The sequence below is a fragment of the Podarcis bocagei genome (genome assembly GCF_964188305.1).
Source record: "Podarcis bocagei genome assembly, chromosome: 3".
Classification (NCBI taxonomy): domain Eukaryota; kingdom Metazoa; phylum Chordata; class Lepidosauria; order Squamata; family Lacertidae; genus Podarcis; species Podarcis bocagei.
In genome coordinates, this window is record NC_138127.1 from 67,008,951 (window position 1) to 67,030,728 (window position 21,778).

Below are 21,778 nucleotides of genomic sequence, written 5' to 3' on the forward strand. Positions count from 1 at the left end.
TGTTTCTCCCAAGCCTACCATGATCAAGAATACAGTTTAGGTTTTCCCATGTTAAAGGGTATATATATATAAAAGAAGTCAAGAACAAACCTTGGCTTCAGATTGTGATTTGCTTGCACTAAGACAAACCACAAGTTTGCTGTTTCAGACATAATGGTAACCGAGCTGCTCAGTGGTTTGTTTCCCTGCTGGAGGAAGGAAGGAGACAAAGCGGGCTATTTTTTAAAAACTATGGATATATAGCTTAGTTTTATGCCTGAACACATGCCGCAAACAAGAAAGACAGGGACCTATAATTTAAATTTCAATAAAGGTAGAAACAACAGATGGAGAGAAGAATGATAGAGGCAAAGGCAACAAGAAAAGCATATGTATAAATTTATTTGTAGGTAAGGAAAGGAGAATCGTTTTGATAAGAGGAAAGCCTGTGGAAGAACAAAGAACAAAAAAGTATTTCTGTGAAAGACTTGTGTTAGAAATTCATATAGTGACCTTACTTCCAAAGAGTAGAAATGCACACACCGTATACATTTAGCTATTTAATTCAATATCTTATGGACAGGTGTACAAAACAGATTTTAATAATATTTGGCACAAAAAATCTTTGTGTTAGCATACCACCAAAAAAAATCAAACTAAGACCAATGGCTTCACTAATGTATATAAATGACTGCCTGAAGGTTGCACAGATGCTCCACTGTACATCTGCAATGACTTTGTGGTCATTCTGAATAGTTCCCTTTCACAATCTGTTACAGTACGCTTGTTTCTGGTTCCCTGGCTTATGAAATAATCTTCATAACCAAATGACTTGCTGATAATTGCTTTGCTATCAGCTTGCTCTAAATAAAATGGATGATACTGCTTTGCCTTAAGAATTAGACCAGTCAGAGAACTGACAGTAGCATTTATGAAGATTATATACAAAGCAGATTAATGTATTTCTGAACTCTAATATAGATTCTGGCCTCCAGCAGCAGCACATATATTTTCCCCTTCAACCTCGGTCAACCCCACTGCCTCAGACCACTAAATCGTGGAGCAATAAATGGTAGCCAAATAAAATATTAGTCAAACACTTCTTGGGAGCAGCGAGATCCACTAAATGTCAGAAACATTAATTTTAGATTTAAACCAAGGATTTCCCCAGCTTGTGTCTTCACGTAGCTATAAATAGGAATCATTCATGAAAAAATGTTTCAAAAAGCTTTAAAATCATTTATATTTAGATAAGCTTCCCAGTCAATTAGAGAATCAGTCGCTACCCTAACTACTACACAGGCATGCCATCGCCTACCTGGTAACAATTAATAATATTAAAGAAACAGAATTTGAGGGAATAGGGAGGGACCATGATATTTTGTTGCCTGAGGCAAAGACAAGATGGCACCACTTCCCCCTTCCATATACAGTGGTGCCCCGCAAGACGAAATTAATTCGTTCCGCAAGTTTTGTCGTCTAGCGAATTTTTCGTCTTGCGAATCACGAAATCCCATAGGAATGCATTGAAAATCAATTAATGCGTTCCTATGGTCAAAAAAAGTCCAAACAAAGCCAAATTTGGTACAACAACAGTTTATTAACTGCTCTTTAAAGTCACACATACTGTAAAGAGCAGTTCAAAAATTGAAGGGAAAATAAATTAACTTTATAAACATGACAGAAAAACATTTAAAAATCAACAAAGTGTACAGTACATTTTCTAAGACTCTGGGGGACCACTCGAAGAAGGCTCCTCTTCCACTCTTTGCTTCTTGCTGAAGAACCCCCTCCTCAACTGTTCCCCCAGCCACCCACCACACAGAAATTCAAATCCAGATTTTTTTTAAAAAAAGAGCAGAGTGGCCCAATGGTCACAGAAAATCATAAAAATGCAGAAAAAAACACACAAGCTTCCAGATTCTTGCAAACCCCTCCTCAACTGTTCCCCCAGCCACCCAGCACACAGAAATTCAAATCCAGATTTTTTTTAAAAAAAGAGCAGAGTGGCCCAATGGTCACAGAAAATCATAAAAATGCAGAAAAAAACACACAAGCTTCCAGATTCTTGCAAACCCCTGCCCAACTGTTCCCCCAGCCACCCAGCACACAGAAATTCAAATCCAGATTTTTTTTTGAAAAAACAGCAGAGTGCCCCAATGGTCACAAAAAATCATAAAAATGCAGAAAAAAACACACAAGCTTCCAGATTCTTGCAAACCCCTCCCCAACACCAAGTCCTTGAATTCCAAACACCCCAACCCAAAATCCAAAACCCCCCAAAAAAGTTTTAAAAACTTAACTTACCAAATGGCTGCAAAAGAAGTTCTGGAAAAGCTTCAAAAATCACCAAAGTCTTTAAAAACCTCAAAAAAGGCTACTATGTACACTGCGTTCTATGAGTTGCTCCTCGAAGTCAAGTCGCAACTGTATTAAAGGTGTTAAGAAAAAGGAAACAAACTTGCAAGACGTTTTCGTCTTGCAAAGCAAGCCCATAGGGAAATTCGTCTTGCGAGGCAACTCGAAAACGGAAAAACCTTTCGTCTAGCGAGTTTTTTGTCTTGCGAGGCATTCGTCTTGCGGGGCACCACTGTACTGAAAATAGCAGCTTAATCTCTTTTCAACATCTAGTGCAGCAGCAACATCTAGTGCAGCAGAGACCAGCAAGTTACGGTAACTAAGGTGGTGCAGGACAGGCCATGTGGCACATACAGGTAAATCCTCCACCACCACAATAATAATAATAATAATAATAATAATAATAATAATAATAATAATAATAATAATAATAATTTATTATTTGTACCCCGCCCATCTGGCTGGGTTTCCCCAGCCACTCTGGGCGGCTTCCATAGAAACCAAAAAACACTAAAATATCATACATTAAAAACCTCCCTGAACAGGGCTGCCTTAAGAATGCAAGAGCCCTGAAGGATCAGACAAAAGTCCCATCTAGTCCAGCATTCCATCCTCAAAATGGCCTACCAGATGCCTGCTCAAACAAATGCTGCAATGAAGCAGCAGCAGATTGTATCATGTAAGTAGAGCTGTCCATGCACATTGGTAATGCCCACCGCATAGTACGGCCTAGGCTGGCCGCCTGCCTGCTTGGTTAATCAGGACCTTTCACAATGGCACTGCTTCTGATGCATTGGGAGAAGGTAAGTGGGAATCACCCCAGGACAGCAGCAACAAGCATTCTTAGGAGGATGGAAATAGCCTGGGGAAATAGCCAGGGGGCTGCCACTCCACAGCAACTTAGTTGTGAGAAGAAAACTAAGAGCACAAGGAGCCTGGGCTTGGACGTAACACTACACCAAAAAGTGACTTAGCTCCCAGCAATATAGCAGAAATGCAGGAGCAGCAAAGTGCCCACAGTTCCAGTGGCATGCACCAGCATGCTGCACTGTCACCTTTAAATTGTCATTAACTATGGTTTAAAGAAGAGGAGGAGGAGGAGGAGGAGGAGGAGGAGGAGGAGGAAGAGGGGTTTGGATTTGATATCCCGCTTTATCACTACCTGAAGGAGTCTCAAAGCGGCTAACATTCTCCTTTCCCTTCCTCCCCCACAACAAACACTCTGTGAGCTGAGTGGGGCTGAGAGACTTCAAAGAAGTGTGACTGGCCCAAGGTCACCCAGCAACTGCATGTGGAGGAGCAGAGATGCGAACCCGGTTCACCAGATCACGAGTCTACTGCTCTTAACCACTATACCACACCAGCTCTCGAAAACAGGAATGAGGAACATGTAGCCATTCAGATGCTGCTGGGTGACATTCCCCATAGGCTCCTGACCATGGGGCATGCTGGCTGGCAGGAAGCTCCTGCAGCCAATTGGAAGCCGCACCTTGGTTTTTGAACGTTTTCAGAAGTCAAATGGACTTCCAGAACAGATTCCGTTCGAGAACCAAGGTATGACTGTACCGCTTCAGAAAATATTTTTTTTTCTGATTTAAAAGGGAACAAATATCACTAAAAATAGCCTGCATGAGCAATATTTTACGAACCAAAGAAATACATTGCTTTGCAAAACAAATTCCACAGTTGTCATTTTGAGAATTTATTATGAACTTAATATCACCTTGAAAATTAAAGACTTGGACAGATTCAACAAGCACTAGAAAAGTGCATACAAACCGCTGTCAAATGAATCATGTCATCAGCAATCAATAAGTGAAAGGTGCTAGTTCAACAGAGCATAACAGAAACCTAAGTCATCTATTTGACAACTGGCCAGTTAGATAATACAGCTCCAGGATGACCTCTGTGGAAATTTAATTATCTTTGTCTCTGCAATTTCTGTTACAACAGATTCCTGAATCAACACCCCCAATCACAAATATACATTCTGAATTTTTTAAGTGACCCTTTATTCTGTTATTCAAATAGTTGTTTGTTTGTTTGTTTGTTTGCTTGCTTGCTTGCTTGGAAGACATCAATCTGCAGTGCATGAAGCTTTTATCTTAAAGTCTATTTGCCTTTAAAATATAGCAATGGGTGCCCTTTTAAGAGCCAATTATAATTTCTGATTTGCTAAGAATGATGGACAAGTTTTAGTTATATTTCTAACTGGTCCTCCTTTAGAAAACTCAGAGCATTTACAACTGAACACAGATGCACACAGAGTGCTCAAGCTGCTGCAGAATTACATCCTCATTTTTTATCAGACATACAGTGGTACCTCAGGTTAAATACTTAATTCGTTCCGGAGGTCCGTACTTAACCTGAAACTGTTCTTAACCTGAAGCACCACTTTAGCTAATGGGGCCTCCTGCTGCTGCCGTGCCGCCGGAGCACGATTTCTGTTCTCATCCTGAAGCAAAGTTCTTAACCTGAAGCACTATTTCTGGGTTAGCGGAGTCTGTAACCTGAAGCATATGTAACCTGAGGTACTACTGTATATGCTTCTTAGAAACAAACAAGTTCTGTGAAGCTTCCGACAGAAGTGGCTATGCACATTGCTGAATGGTTGGGGACTTGCGTCACCACATCTCACTTTTCCCCTGAGCTGCTTTTCCATTAAAAAGGAGACAATGTTGTGTGTATGTGAGAGAGAGAGCACACAAAGCACAAAAAATGGAAATGGGTAAACTCATTAACAGTGCTTCGGGCAGGGAGGGGAGTGAGCAACCCACCTAGAAGGGGATGAAGAAGCAAAGAGGAAGGGGATATCAGAATTCATATGTACACAGTACATGTGTTATCTGAATGCAAATTTGGGGAGAACATGCATGAAAATGAAGCATTCCTGGTCCTCTTTGCAAGTATGCCTATATGGTCTGATGGTCTCCCTTCTAGACACTCAGCTTCTAAACGGCGATGTCTCCTGGGTTATTCAAACCCAGTTATTTATTTCATTCCTTTACTGGCCAAATTTTAGATTTATCTTACACTGAACACGAAGTTGCATATTTTTTAAAACTGAAAATACTGTCTATTGAATATTATTATCTAGCATATTATTACAAAATAACTCCATGTTATACACTTCTCAGGCTTTTTGATAAGATTAATAAATTCTGTACATGTTCACTTTGAGAAGAAATGTTATGGCTGTGTAGACAGCAAGCTATGTTGCACGTTAGCCCTAGACATTGTAAACTAGATGTTTAATGAAGAAATATATTTTAAATGTCAGCTGAAGACAAATAAAAATTATGATCTATGGCTATGGCCACTTCCAAATTCCACTCAACATTAGAACTGAAGAGCAAATGAAGTGAGTTACATCACCCACTATAATGTTAACCAAGAATCTTTGTATTACTCTTAGCAAACAGTATATAAAAGTCAAGCCATTCAGCTGTAACATCCGAAGGCCACAAAGATGTGAATCAGTATCTACACTTGATCACTTCTTTTTAATGGGCAGGGAAATGGGCAAATGTCAGCTAGGCTTTTAAGCCCTAAATGGCCTCGGTCCAGTATATCTGAAGGAGCGTCTCCACCCCCATCATTCTACCCGGAAACTGAGGTCCAGCACCGAGGGCCTTCTGGCAGCTCCCTCACTACGAGAAGTGAAGTTACAGGGAACCAGGCAGAGGGCCTTCTCGGTAGTGGTGCCCACCCTGTGGAACGCCCTCCCTTCAGATGTCAAAGAGAACAACAACTACCAAGCTTTTAGAAGACATCTGAAGGCAGCCCTGTTTAGGGAAGCTTTTAATGTTTGGTGTATTACTGTATTTTAATATTTGGTTGGAAGCCACCCAGAGTGGCTAGGGAAGCCCAGCCAGATGGGCAAGGTATAAATAAATTATTATTATTATTATTAGCCTCTTCACCAGCAGTCCAGCTCCCCCTTATATACTGTTATACTGCCATCCCCTCCACTTACACATGTTCAAGTCATTCACGACTGCACATATGCACTGCGTGCTGGAAGTGGGGGAAGATCCCTGGAGAGCCTCAACAAAGCCCTGTTGCACCTCCAGCTGACGAGGAGCCCGAAGAGGACATCTCCTTTGGACTCCAGGGAAGCTCTCCTTGCAAACTGGAGGAGCAGCAGGGCGTTCCCCATTTACACGCATTTCACTTCTGTGCGCAGGGAGCCAGAAAGTAAACGCTGCCTAAATGGGGAGTTGCCTAAAGTGTGGCTCCTAAAAGCAGCACTATCAGACCACACCCCAACTGCTATAGTGAAGGAGAAAAGGTACCAGGAGTTTATCAATTAATGAAGGTAGAAGGAGAATGCTTGGATTTATTCTAGATAGAAGTTCATATATTCCTATGTGTATAGGACCATATAGGGTTCAAGATAATAATCAACATCTGGTCTTAAGCCCAGAAACAATTTGGTAGCCAGTGCCACTTTACAGGAATTTCTAGAGAGTATTTTTAATATAAATTAATAGAATTTTTATATAAATATCCATCATTTAAAGCACCAAACAAACAAAATTGAAAGCATCCACTGCTAACTCAGGTAATGGAATTTTCCTGAGCAATTTCCAATGCTTACCAAATGCTAGCTTAAATAACATCACAAGTGTAGGCAGCACAAAGCTAATAAACCACAATTTATTTACATCTAGCATGTTTGTAAGCTAACAGTTCAAAGTTCTATATGTGACTGAACTGTCAATCAGACAATTATGCAAAACAGCCTTTTCTTTACAACAAAGTGAATACAAATTAATGTTTTTCCCATAATGTTTATGTCACATTTTATGTGAATGCTTGCCCAAAAGACTGAGATCAGAAGTAATCAGTGTACAGGGTTTTGTAGTCAAAGCTCATCAAATTGCAAATTGATTTCCAACACCCGTTTTCAACCTTACATTATATTGGCCTCATAACACAAAACAATGGTGTATTTTCAGTGGCAATTTTTCAGCTACAGAACAACTACTTTTCAACAGGCCCACAGTAATAGACATAGATACACATAGATAAATATTTTTAAATACTTTTATCAAATGAAATATAAAATTCCGTGTTTATAACAACATACCGGAGAAACCTGACTCTTTGAAGATGATTTTCAGGAAGCAACTACTTTTTTGAGAGTTGAACTATAAATGCCAATGGTAACTAAAGCCTAGTACAGGCATGCTAAGCAAGTTGGTTTGCATAGCTTCATATTTTTTATACCTACATCGTTACTCTGACACCAAACATTCTGATTTTCAGATAAATTGTTGCAATGTGATTTGAGGCAAACCAAGTAATGGGCAAAATATTTTATTCTAAATCCATTTGATTATTTTTCCTTATCAACCTTCCTTCCCAAAAACTTAGCATCACATGTAAATGGGGTGGTATTGACTAACACCCACTGCTTTCCCCAAATCCATTGCTGGTTGTTGCAATTAAAAGCTGAAGTGGAAAGAGGGTGGAAAGCATAAAGAGCAAGGGAATTGTTTTATTCAGTCTTGTATCTATGTGCTAATTAAAATATCATTTTAAAAAATGTCTTCTTTCATTGCAATGTTATGGTGGCGTTGTTTTAAGACTTCTTTTCTGGTTGCTGAAACAAAAGGGTTGGACAACCAGAAGTGGACTAGGAGAGGTTCAATATATGCTTACACTGAAAGTGCAGAGCTAGGCATGTTTCTAAGTACCGTATTTTTCGCCCTATAGGACGCACTTTTTCCCCTCCAAAAATGAAGGGAAAATGTGGGTGCGTCCTATGGGGTGAATGCAGGCTTTCACTGAAGCCTGGAGAGCGAGAGGGGTTGGTGCGCACCGACCCCTCTCGCTCTCCAGGCTTCAGGAGAGCCCCAGCGCCAGCCCCACAAGGTCGGGGGACAGAGGGAGGCGGAACGCCGCCATCCCGCTGTCTCCCGAAGTGGTTTGGAGGCTGACGGCGGGGAGAAGAGCGCTTCTCCCTGCTGCCTGCCCCACCACTCCGGGGACGGCAGGAAGACGCAGCGCGTCTCCAGGCTCTCCCCGGACCTGATCTCAAGGCGGGCGGCGGGGAGAAGAGCGCTTCTCCCCGCTGCCTGCCCCACCACTCCGGGGACAGCAGGGAGACGCAGCGCGTCTCCAGGCTCTCCCCGGACCTGATCTCAAGGCGGGCGGCGGGGAGAAGAGCGCTTCTCCCCGCTGCCTGCCCCACCACTCCGGGGACAGCAGGGAGACGCAGCGCGTCTCCAGGCTCTCCCCGGACCTGATCTCAAGGCGGGCGGCGGGGAGAAGATGCTTACTATTGCAATTAAGAATGCTTACTATTGCAATTAAGAATGAATGTCTACCGCTCTCTAATGAAAACATACTACCAGTTATTTTTACAATTAAAAACTAAATCCATACATGCATGGCTGAATATTAAATAAACCTACTATCAGCACCCATATTTACATGAGCAATAAAGAGTGTGTACAGGCAGATATGATAATTATTAATTTATATGTGAAGGAAGGCAAAAAATAAAAAGAGAAGTGAAATAATTAATTAGCCTGCAGGAGAGTTGTTCCACATGGGCAAGCCTTGAAGCCCTTAATCTAACAAAAATAACTTACTAAGGGAATAAGGACACTAGAGAAGAACCTGGATATGTCTGCTGAAATATTGTTGAGCTAGCCAAATTTGTTGAGAAGCACAGATCAATTGCATAAGATAGTTGCACCCAATACAGTTTTGTGTACACTCCGCCCCTGCAAATAATAGTGTCCCCAAGTTCATCTTACTAGTCCTCATAGGAATGGATGGCAACCATCCACTTATGTAGGAGATAATAGAGTGTGAAGCCTGGAACATCACTATGGAGTTGATTAGAATGTCCTTGGGTGATCCTAGTGGGTGGAATAAGAAGCATGTTTGAACCTCTTTCAACTCCCTTCCAGGTGACAGCCTCCTTAACTTTCTCCACACACTATCAGAGCACTGAAGAACTAAGTCAGCGCGTACTTGCACAGTCCTGTTTTCTGGGTTCTGTTTCTCAGATGCACTAGATCAAGGCTGAGGAACCTGTGGTCCTCCAAATGTTGTGGAACAGCAACTGCTATCAACCCTGGCTGAGTTGCTTACAGTGGCAACAATATTTGGTGGCCACAAGCCTGTACACTCTCTCTCTCTCTCTCTGAGTGAGTGAGTGTTTGTGTGTGTGTGTGTGTGTGTGTGTGTGTGTGTAGCATGCTTCCCACCGGCTCAAGCTACATCCATTGACTATTTGCCCCCCACCCCCATCTGCTAACACATATGGCCCTTGTAGGCAAAAAATATGACAAAACACTGGGAAGCAAATTTTTTATAGATCTGCAAAAACATTACATTAACAGGGACACTTACTAACTCCTGTGACGCTATAATTAATCTGAAGTGACAGCATTTCAACCTCTCCCAAAAGGTTCACATGCATTTTTTAAATAATTAATAATGATTTCAGCATTAAGTTAGCTCCAGATTCACCCCACGTTTAGATAGAAGAAATAATTGCTTATACAATTAGAAAACTTCAAAACTGAGTACAAGTTGACCAGCATTTACCAGCTGAAAAGATATCAGGTAGACCATTTAGTTTACTCCCCATAGAGTAAATATCTTCAGCCAATGCCTCTTCATTTTATCTTCCCACATCTAATAAAAGAGGTTTGTAGCATTCCCTAGTAGCTGTCCACTGCTGAACAGCTCTTACCATTAAGGATATTGTAAATGAAATCTACCTTCCTGTAATTTAACATCATTGTTTATTGCCTATACTAAGGAACAGTATATAGTGAATAACTATTCTCTCCCATATTTCTGAAATCATCATAAAATATTTGAGAATTAATATTTAAAGATTTCCCATTTTAAAATTATTTCCTTACATTCCAAGTTGATATTTTAACAGCCAAAAGCTGTATACATTACAATATTGCCTTGCTAGCACATTGTACCATTAAAAAATATTGCTCAAAAGAAATTACCAGCGAGCTTATTAGTGTATCCAAAGCAAGGAGACTTCTGTGCAGTTCTTAAAACATCAGCAATCTTCTACATGTTTCATTAAAAATTTAATTTAAGCAGCATTGGCTTATCAAGACATAAAACAAGGGATTATCCACAGCAAATACTTAGGGTAATTCAATCAAAATGACTGCCAAGGAAATAAAACCTTTCATGGGAGCTCGCAAGCCATCTACTTGCAATATCCAAACTGTTTGAATGGACAGCTATTAGCCAAAAAGCTACATCATCAAACATTTGACAATCTGCCAGGCACCGTTCCTTCACTGTGAGCTTAATTTGTCCTTCAGGAGTGAGCCAGTCTGGCTCTGACCTTCTCCTGTATTATCTGTGTTGTCTCCCTCCCAAATGCTTACCTGGCAATTCCAGGTGGAATACTAAGGGGATCAGGCAAAACACCGGCACTAAGCTTGACTGAGGTCTTGATTTCTACCATAAAAGTTATCTTCGACAAACAATTGAATTGACTGTCTTTTTTGTCACGGACAAAATGCTAGTTCTGGTTCTTTGGATATTCTCCCATTTTAGCAGCAATACCTGTTGCAGATGGGAAATAGGTATTTTAATTTAAAGAAACAGCCAGTCTGCTTTCAGGACCACTGTTCTCCCAACATGTGGAATTGTGTAAATGCACATTGAAATATAGCCGAAGTAGCCAACATGGTGACCTTCAGATGTTTTGGACTACAGTTCCTGACCACTAGCTGATGGGAGTTGTAGTCCAACAACATCTGGTGGGCACCTCATTGGCCACCCCAACTTAGAGTTTATAAAATACTGTCTTTTCAAACATTTTACTTAGACCTGCAATAATACTGTGTCTAATTAATTTTCCATTAAACTGTGCCACTCTACAGATCAAACATTTCAGATCAAAATAATTGACCATTTGTTTATTTAGGTACATAAGAACCGATAGACTGCCTTTCTAACACACGTGTATTACACCAATTAAAATCGACAGATAAAAATATCAACAATACAAAAACAAAAACGACATATATCCATAACATATTAAAAGCAGATCAGCATTATCAAACAAACTTGACAAGGTCAAGCACATCAGATAAAACATAGTTTCCCATTAAAACCAGATCAGCATGACAAATGAAAAGCTGGCTGGAAAAGATAAAAATAAAAATTCTAAAGCTGGCAAAAGGCTGAATGAACCTCATGGGGCAAGGTTTTCCAGAACAGCTGCTGCAATGAATGAGGTGGTGCTGTTTCTTCTCCAAATCAACCTTACTTTCACCTTAGGTAGGTAGGAGGCAAGAAACTGGATGTCAGGAAGAAGAGCACTAACCTCAGCATGCCGCCTTTCTATATACACAGGGTTTGTCTTTTGAAAAATGAGTTCTTTGTCGTAGAGAGATGTATTAATTCATATGATCACCCTCCAGTATTTCAGATCTACATGCAGCATCCATGGATACAGTGAAAGGGGGGCAGGAAGCGCAAGCCCAGGAACTGAATGCCTCCCTTCAGATCACTCTATCTGGCCCTTGGCACTCTTCCCCAGGCCAGACACTTACCAGCCCTGTCTCACATTCCTGGAGTGTTTTTGCCCTGCTAGAACGTGTCCTTGAACTTTGACAACTCCTCTTGTTATCCAGGATGGAGGATAGAGAACTGGGAGAGTACTGTACAAAAGTAAAATTTACATTTGTTGCCCCACCCATTATTGCCTCTGTCTCTGCCCCTGGAAGATTGCCCAGGAGGAGATGAAGCCCTAAGGCTCAAAAAAGTTTTCCACCTCTGATGTGGTGGATGTAGCTCAAGTACAGAGCCTCCTTCCCAAAGTCTAGCTAGTGCTTTCCCAGCTTTGGGGAGGAGGTAAAAGGGCCCTAGGACCCTGCCAGAGCTTTGCGCCTCCTTCCCAAAGCCAGGAGCCTCGCTTAACCAGATTTGTGAAGGCAGCACAAGGTGGAGAGGTGCCAACTTTTGTTTTTGCCTCCCCCCCCCCATCCCATGCCCACAACAAGGTATTGTGCAGCTCATGGGTTCCATGTCAATGTACTCTTGTGGCCATTGGGTATGAAAAGTTGGAGTGCCCTGTCATAGCAGATAAGACTTAAGGCCACTTCTGAAAACACCTCCAGGCAGACTGGCAGGGAACAGAAGATTTCCCTCATGAAAGGCATCATCCAAATATTGCAGTAAAAGAAATTCCCTATTTCCATCAAGCGAACAAAGACTCTTAAGGGCAAACCAAGCTGGATGTAATGAATCCCCAACTGCCCCTTCTTCCTTTGCAAAGTGCCTTCAGGAGAGAGTGATTTGTATCAGAGAAAGAATAGGAGGGATTTCCCTCAAAACATTCCTCTGGTATCCACTCACATTTCCTCTGTACAGTTCCAGGCCTATGTTTGTAAGGTAAGCTAGAGTGCAGAATGCTAATGTGGGTCAAAGAAGATGGAGAGAAGATGTTTCAGAGGAAGAGAGGCTGGCAAGGTTTCTATCCAGGAGTACATTGCAAGGGAGAATGGGCCACCAGGGTTTTATGAGGTATGCCCCAGCTTGAACTTGACGCAAGTCTTGTGGAGGGAATACCAGTTACAGACCAATGTGTACTGTACACAGATGACCAAGACTGCAGAACCATGCAAAGGATGAGGCTTTAGCCACTGCAAAAGGGATCCACTTAGCCAAGGCAAGGCAACTGTCAGCCACCCCCACTTCCAATCAAGGGAACAGCTCCATAACAAACCTAGGTCAGAAAGGTCTGAGTACTGCAAGGAGACACAAGACTGATTCTGAAAACAATTACAGTGGTACCTCGGGTTAAGTACTTAATTTGTTCCGGAGGTCCGTTCTTAACCTGAAACTGTTCTTAACCTGAAGCACCACTTTAGCTAATGGGGCCTCCTGCTGCTGCCGTGCCGCCGGAGCCTGATTTCTGTACTTATCCTGAAGCAAAGTTCTAAACCTGAAGCACTATTTCTGGGTTGGCGGAGTGTGTAACCTGAAGCGTATGTAACCCGAGGTACCACTGTATTCAAAAGTCCCACCAAATTTATTGGAACTTCCTAGCCAATGATTCCCCTCACCTGCATTAGAATAACAGCCACCTCTGCTTATAGCAGGAAATGAGAGCAAACCACATCTTATGCAATACCATCATATCCCCTGTTGACTTTCAATCATGAACCGATTTCCCATATCCTTATAACTTCTCTTAAAGGACTGTTAAAAGCTTAGCCTACTTATGGTAGAAGATTTTACACTCTATATAAACTGAAGTATAGCTCTGCCAAAACTGATTATACATATAGTACAGATTAAGGAGGAAAGAGAAACCACTACTTGTTGACTTTAATGGTAAAAAATATTCCATCATGCTATGCGTAGGGAGGAAATTACACTTTACTATAACTGGCTGTATTGATCCAAGGCTCACAACATATAAAAGAACCAATCTTGGAAGCTAGAGATAGCCTTGTTCTGTAATATAGAATGGAGCTATTACAGCGAGCTTTCGGCTATCTATCAGTCTGAGATATAACACGCTCTGGCTGTTTATGTGTATTTATAAGTACAAAAGTGACTCAAACCTATCCTTATTAGCTATGGAATCTAAACTACAACATGCTGTCATACTTGGGTCTATAAGCAAATCCTCTTCATTCAGGCATATCCCGAATCACAAATTGTAATATACACCAATTTTCAGAAAACTGTTGCGAAGAATATTTATACTCCAGGCAGATTATAAATCAAAACAAAGCATAAAGATATCCTATCCAAGATGTAAAGAGACTCTGAATAATGTAGGACTTTGAAAGCAAGGACATGATACAACTGGGTGTGTGATACAAACAAGAACAAAATTAATTGACAGCAGGAGAGGCATGGGTCAGAATGATAAGAGGAAGAGAGATTATAAATAGGAACACATGTTTTGAAAAAGCCATTGTTAGCATTGAAATTGCTTAAGGACCGTTACTGAAACAGGAGGTGTTTAAGCCATGGAAAATATATTTAAGGATAAAAATAAATACATCAAAACTGTAATGAAAAGACTCCCCAACTGTGAAGATAAATGAAAATCCACAACAGAAGCAAATATGAAATCAGGTAATGTTAGACTCCGGACATTACAAAAAGTCTGCTCCTTACTATTACAACGTGCCACAAAACTAAAAGATATGTGCTTAAGCTTCCATCTAAACAAATAGTGCTTTAATTGATCCACCAATTACTCCTGATATCCCAACTCAGAATGTTTGTTATATAAATTTATTGCATTTGATTCCTCGATTTACCTTACATTGCATGTGTCCAGGAAATCTATACCTACTATAATCTGCACCTGAAAACTACCCTTTCTTCCTAGCAGAATCCTTGGTCTCTTCTACAATCAGACTAGATTACCGTAAATTAGCACACAAAGGGCCTCATGTCTTAACTTTCCCTATGCTTCTAGATACAGGTAGGTAGCCATGTTGGCTGACACAGTCAAAATAAATAAATAAATAAAATAAATAATAGTCCAGTAGCACCTTAGAGACCAACTAAGTTTGTTCTGGGTATACCAGAACAATTTATTTATTTAATTATTTCCCTATGCTTTTCAGCCATGTCTGTAAAAGAACATTCATATCTAACTCACTGGGAAAGCTGACTGCATTGAGAGTTCATACACCTCTGGGGGATGAGGTGGAGGGGAGATGTAAAAGGTCTACTTCAGATTAAGGCAGCAGCAAGGAGACAGGAAGTGGATGGAATTTTGGCTTCCAGTCTGCTCCAAAATCTGAAACAATTCTCAGAAACGTTCCAAACATTAGCCAGGATGCTACTTCATGTGAACCTACATTGGAGTTGTTAACATTTTTATTTAAATAGTACAAATTCAAATCACACCACAAGTGATTTTGAAAATCCCCTGAAAAGATCTGAAGGTGGAAACCAATGTGGAACTCCCATAGTTATTTTGTCCTTTGGGCAAACTTCCTTAAAAGCTGAGACAGGTTTTCCATGCAAGATGTGTAACATAATATGTTAAACATTAGAGATAAATATTCAAAATAAGTAGAATATTTTTTCCTAGGCCACAAAAACTAATATCATTTTTATATATGTACAGTTACAATAATGTAATATAATGCAAAACGTCCAGTGATCTTACATAAAATACCCCCCTTTTACCTTCAGAACAATAAATGGAAACTAATTTGCAACTGCATATTACATTAGCTATTATCCATATTTTAATATCTATTTTTCCCTCACAGCACTTATTTTCATTATGAATTTGAAAAAATAAAAATTTACCCGTAAAGAAAAATAAATGAAGCACTGAGTGTGTGCTAATTTGCTATGTTACTGCCATTTCCTCTTGTCCCCCACCCCCTTATGTGCTGAGGATTTTCCTTTGGCACATATTAATATTTATCGAGTATAGAGATTCCACTTTTTTATTTTACATGAGAAAATGGCAAGCTCAGTTTATGTCTTTTAGGCTGTGAAACTCACCTTTATTCTGAAAACATTTCCTATGCAAATAGCAACATTGTTACATTGTCTTACATATCACTTGTTAGATTTTGAACATTTTTTTAAAGAAAGCCTATCACCACTCAATAGTTAAGAGTAGCTCTTGAAACAAACATTTTACCCTTTTGAGATACTGAATCATGCAATATTTGAAAGGATGAAAGGAAATCATTTCACCACAGTCACTAGGTGGCTATGAGCAAATGGTTAAGTATGAGTGCCCATCCCTTTCAATGTGGTGACAGAGAGCTTTATGCCCAATCTTAATCTTCCCCTGCCCTTGCAGACCAACTAATCATACTGTAGTATGGTCAGAACATAGCATTCAGTGTGACTATTCATGCAGTTAAAAACTAGAGGCTTAAGTCTTTTTTTATGTATTAACAAATAGACCTTTTGTGTTCATGTACTGCCACCTATTGGAGATTTGTTATAAGATACAATAACACAAAGCCACAAGAAGAGTTTGGATTTGATATCCCGCCTTTCACTCCCTTTAAGGAGTCTCAAAGCGGCTAATATTCTCCTTTCCCTTCCTCCCCCACAACAAACACTCTGTGAGGTGAGTGGGGCTAAGAGACTTCAGAGAAGTGTGACCGGCCCAAGGTCACCCAGCAGCTGCATGTGGAGGAGCGGAGATGCAAACCCGGTTCCCCAGATTACGAGACTACTGCTCTTAACCACTACACCACACTGGCTCTCAAAACACAAAAGTTTATGTCTAATGATGCTATTCCAAGTCTACAAAATCCTAGTGAATAATCTTATAGCCAAAATAATAAAACTTATGGATACATCAGTCTAACTCAATATCTGGCACCTTCTTAAATTCTATTGGTCCATCATCTGGAACAACTGTGGAAAAGGTAAATAAATTTGAGTCTGACCTAAAAAAAATAAATTGAGACCATTTAGCTTATAACAGCAAGAAAGACACAGTAAACAGCAGGGAAATAACAACAGGAAGAGAAAAGAATAATGCCAATGTGGAGAAATGAGGGCAGTGGGGAAATCACCAGTGAAACTATTTGAATGGCTGAAAGATGACCAGAGATTTGAGTGACCAAGAAAAATGCTTTTCAAATTATGAACAACTTGTGGTTACACATTTGGCTACAAAACAAATAGGAGACGCCTGTCAAATGTCATTGGGAAAGACCAGTCAGTGCTAGTCAGTGATAATGCTGAGATAAACTAGCATGGCCCTTTTGGCGGTACTCCAATTGAAATTTTAGCTAATGAACAATCTCGTGGCATTTACCTCCACAACTTGCATATGTGAGGGTGAGCTTTTCCCCTCAGAATCTGCACTGCCCTTTCATTCCACCATTCCCAACTGGTGTGAAAGACATTATTTAACATCTATGAAGTGCCTAACTTCTTCTAAGCACTGTACAGCTATTAAGGGATCACAGACGGTCCCTACCTGCAGGCTCGCTATGCAGTATGACTCAAAAGGAATGGAGAGGGAAGCGGAGGGCAAGCTTTGGAGCAGCTACGAAATCACTTCTTCAAAAATCATAGGATGAAACACTTGCATGCTTCAAGTCATAGCTTGCGTGTATAAACATGCCATCACAAATCTAATACCACACAAGAGCACTTTCATATCACCTCACACTCTTCATCACTTGAGTCACTCCCAGCATCCTGCCACAAGCCATCAAGTGCTGAATAATCTTGTAAGGAGAGGCCCATTGTTTCATCATCACATCTTAAAAACAAGGGTGGTTACCCTTTGGCCTTTCATATCCTTGGGCTACAGTTCCCATAATCCCTGACCACTGGCTGTTCTGGGGCTGATGAGAGCTGGAGTCCAACTTGCAGGGCACACAGATTGGTCTTAAATTTGTGCCTATCTGGCCAAAATGCAAACCCACCCCATGAGGAGGATGACTACTGTCTCAGTGGCTGTGGCAAGTTTCCAATACCAGGCGGCTGCCTCAATCTATGCATGCGGCATACTGTTCCTTTTTAACCAGGCCTTTGGTTGATTTGATTGACATCCTATGTGCCCTTTTAAAATGTGGTTGGTGTTTTGGGGGAGGGGCAGGGGTTACTGGGTGGTTGTTATTTTTTTAATTTATGTATTTTGTGGTTTTATATTTTGATTTTATTTTATGAACTGCCCTGAGACCTCTGGGTATAGGACAGTATATAAATTCAAGTAGTAGTAGTAGTAGTAGTAGTAGTAGTAATAGTAATAGAGCGCCAGTTTTAAGTCTACCCAGAGACAGCAGCTACACTTCACAGCGTTGCCAGGACCACTTCTGTTTGTGACCTATACTAAGGAACAGTATATAGTGAATAACCATTCTCTCCCATATTTCTGAAATTATCATAAAATATTTGAGAATTAATATTTAAAGATTTCCCATTTTTAAATTATTTCCTTACATTCCAAGTTGGTGTTTTAACAGCCAAAAGCTGTATACGTTACAATATTGCCTTGCTAGCACATTGTACCATTAAAAAATATTGCTCAAAAGAAATTACCAGTGAACTTATTCGTTCACTGGTAACTTATTAGTGTAGCCAAAGCAAGGAGACATCTGTGCAGTTCTTAAAACATCAGCAGTCTTGTACATGTTTCATTAAGAATTTAAGAAGCATTGAAGCATTGGCTTTTATATTTTGATTTTATTCTGTGAACTGCACTGAGACCTCTGAGTATAGGGCGGTATATAAATTCTAATAGTAGTAGCAGTAGTAGTAATAGTAATAGAGCACCAGGTTTAAGTCCACCCAGAGACAGCAGCTACACTTCCCAGCGTTGCCAGGACCACTTCCCGCCCCACCCACATCCAGCCAATCCGCCTGTGCCTGCTGTACTGACGGGCAAGAGACTCCACAGCCGCAGCAAGGAAAGGCGGTGCTGGAAGGGAGCTGCGGCGCATGAATACCATGCCCTGCGCTGCGCAAATGTTCGCAGCACAGCAGCGCCGCCCAGCCAAATAAGGTAGAGAAAGCGGGCGGGCGGCCGACCCGGCGAGGGACGCGGAGCGCGGGAAGCCCAGCCAATACCTGCTCAGGCAGCGCTCGCACACGCCTCCCAGGCGCTTCTTGCTGACGGTGTAAGCGAAGGGCTCCGCGCGGTACAGCAGCTCTCCCGGCTTCACCGCCTTCGAGGAGCGCAGGCCGTTGCCTTTGCCCGGGCTGGCAAACTTCTCCATCGCCGCTTGCACAGAGCGAAGAGAGGCGCCCGGGCCCACAGGGCCCTTCCCGCCTCTGGTCCCACGTGATGCCGCTTGTGTCGCCGCCGGAACCATCTTTGGTACGGGCAAGAGGCGCCCGGCTTCAGGGCGCCCCCACCCCGCGGCGTCAAGTTCAGCAAGATGGGAAGCGCATGTGCACTCCTCCCCGCCCCCCCCCAAAAAAACGGGTTTAGACACTCGAGGATGTGGCCTTTAAAGAAGAAAAAGGGCAATTAGAATTATATCTTGCACCGTCTGTAGGAGGCTAGGCTCTTCCAGAAGCACATTGGGAAATAATTTCCCAATTTATGGCTGCAATCCAAAACGTGCTTAACCTGGAGATAAACCTCATCAAATCAATGGAGATTACTTCTGAGTAAACATATTCGGTATCGGGTTGCAAAATCAGATTTAAGCTTATATAAAATATTGCCCACAGTTACTATGTCAATCACCATTTACAGATCTGTGTCACAGCATAACCCTAACCAACATCATCTCATAAGTAAGACATACTGAATTAATGTGGGGCTGGGACTGGAGCCTTAATCTCAGGGTTGGCCCACTCATGAGGCAAGGTGAATTACTGCCTCGGGTGACGGAAGGCAGCACATCCAGCCTCCAAGAAATGCATCACCCACTGCTGCCACCTCAGCTGCTGCCACGTGCTTCTTGGAGACCAGATCTGCCACTTCCTTGGCAGCCCTCCCCAGTGCCACGTCTACAGTAGCCTATTAAGGAATAAGAGGAGCTGCTGGTCTCCCACCCTTCTTCCTGCTGTAGATCTTCATTCACCCCTTCTTCCCTGGTGGGTCCGTTGCAGGAGGGGAGGGGACGGGACAGAAAAGAGTCTTGTAACATAACAAAACATAAAAGAAAGAAAGAAATCAAAAATTGAAACAGTAAAGTCACAGCCCTGGAAGGGCAGAAGTACAAAGATACAGATGAGCTCTAAAAGGATAGTAAATTATTAACTCATACAAAGATTCCCTTTACAAATATTTTTTTTAAAAAATAAAAGTATTCTTCACCAGTGAGTTCCATCATACTGAGAATAAAGTTTCTATAAAGCCTTAAATGATCCAGACATTTGCATATAGTGATGGCATTGAGTTACCAAGTGCCATAGGTCAAAAAAGTGCCATAGGTAAAATTTGAGCCCTGCCCTTTAGATACGTATATGTAGGAGATATCTCTTCAAGAAGGGCAATTTGCCAACCCCTTTAATACCAGCAATCCAGATTATTAAGATTAAAAGTATTTTTAAAATACAAATACATTACCATTATGTGTTTGGCTTACTTGCAATTTGAATGCTGTTTTCTGCTCCCTTGGGCCAGGATACCAGAGACTAAACCCAAAACTCCATGCATGCAAAACACGTGGCCTGCCACAGAACTGAGTCCCCCAGTCCTGGGCTTGTGCATATCAAATATAATTTGGAAAAGAAGTATTTTGGAGACACATGAACACAGGTTTGAAGATACACATGAGAATGGTGTCAAGTGTGCCCTCAACTGAAACTCAGTGTGGTGCAGCAACTAGAATGTTAGAATGTTAGATTTAGAACTTGGGCTCCTCACTCAGCCGCAAACAGCACTGAAAAGGCAACAAAGAATGAGTGACTTTAGGATTGTAACATCGCAGCTTAGTTTACCTTATTGGTTTGTATGAGAATAAAATGTAGGAGCTCTGAGCTCCTGGGGTGGGACAATAGGATAAAAATAAAATAAAAGATTTTTTTTAAAAAAAATCATCTTACCATATTTTGCTTACAAATGGAAAATGCAATGTTATCTTGTTTTGGATTGTTGTGACCTAAAGTTTGCATTTGTCCTGGAAACAGCAAAATATGGCTAATGCTTACATTAGTAGCTATTTTATTTTTATCTTTACAGTCAAGATATATAAAAATTTTGTTAAAGAGTGTCCTTTGCAAACTAGCACACATTCCAAATGACAGGCAGGTGGCGCAACAACACAATTTCTCAGATTCCTTAGCTATTTCCTGCTTTCACTTTGATTCAAATATTAATATGCAGAGTCAAACTAAAGAGATTACAAAAGTGGATGTATTTAAAATAATGTAAGGTGCTAAGATATGTTATTTGCTTTTTTAATGAACACCTTAATTCATCTCTGGATTTTAATATAGTTGTTTAAACATCTACAGGTAAAACAATACAAATGTTTCAACAGCCTATTTCAAGACCTTTTTGTTATATAATTTCAAGCTCAGCATACTTGCATTAATAAAGCCCTCTGCCCAATGAAGAGTGTTTTAGATTATTATCTGACCTTCAAGGATAGTTGTATAATGTTGCTCCTGTACAATGTTCTTTGTGACTTACTAGCATGACATTGTATCGTTGTCAAATGAGATCATGTTGCTAAGAATAGTGTTTGCTACAGGTAACCGATTCTACTTTGCAATGCAATATGACTCCTTATTCTCAAAGGAAAAATTGTCCCTCCTTAAATAATGCAACAGTCAGACATCAAAAGTTTTCTGAGCACTTTTACCGGGTTGTTAAATTAAGATTAGATTTTTCCAACCGTGTTGACTGGAAGAACTTGGTGTGTATTGTAATGGGTAATTCTACCATCCTTCTGCCACCCCCAATCTTTCTCCCGATCTTAAAAAACAAGAAGAAAATGGTTGTGGTACTACTAATGTGGGCCACTTAAAGTCAGGGTCCAACTCACAATTTAAAAGGCCAGTT

General features: G+C 40.9%; 1 protein-coding gene across 7 annotated transcripts in view; it reads right to left on the minus strand.

The window, feature by feature from the left end:
• The window catches only part of SMYD3 (SET and MYND domain containing 3), a 349,420-nt gene extending 330,266 nt beyond the window's left edge, over positions 1 to 19,154 (minus strand). For 6 of the 7 annotated variants that reach the window (XR_014006410.1, XR_014006411.1, XR_014006412.1 and 3 more), the window contains exon 1: positions 18,886 to 19,154. Coding sequence is in view for 2 of the 7 variants with exons in the window: in XM_081188127.1 (XP_081044253.1) it covers positions 18,886 to 19,130 (245 nt within the window). In the remaining 5 variants the exon portion in view is untranslated. The remainder of the gene's footprint in view (positions 1 to 18,885) is intronic. The other variant, XM_081188128.1, reaches the window with a different exon arrangement.
• Positions 19,155 to 21,778: the final 2,624 nt, after the last annotated feature.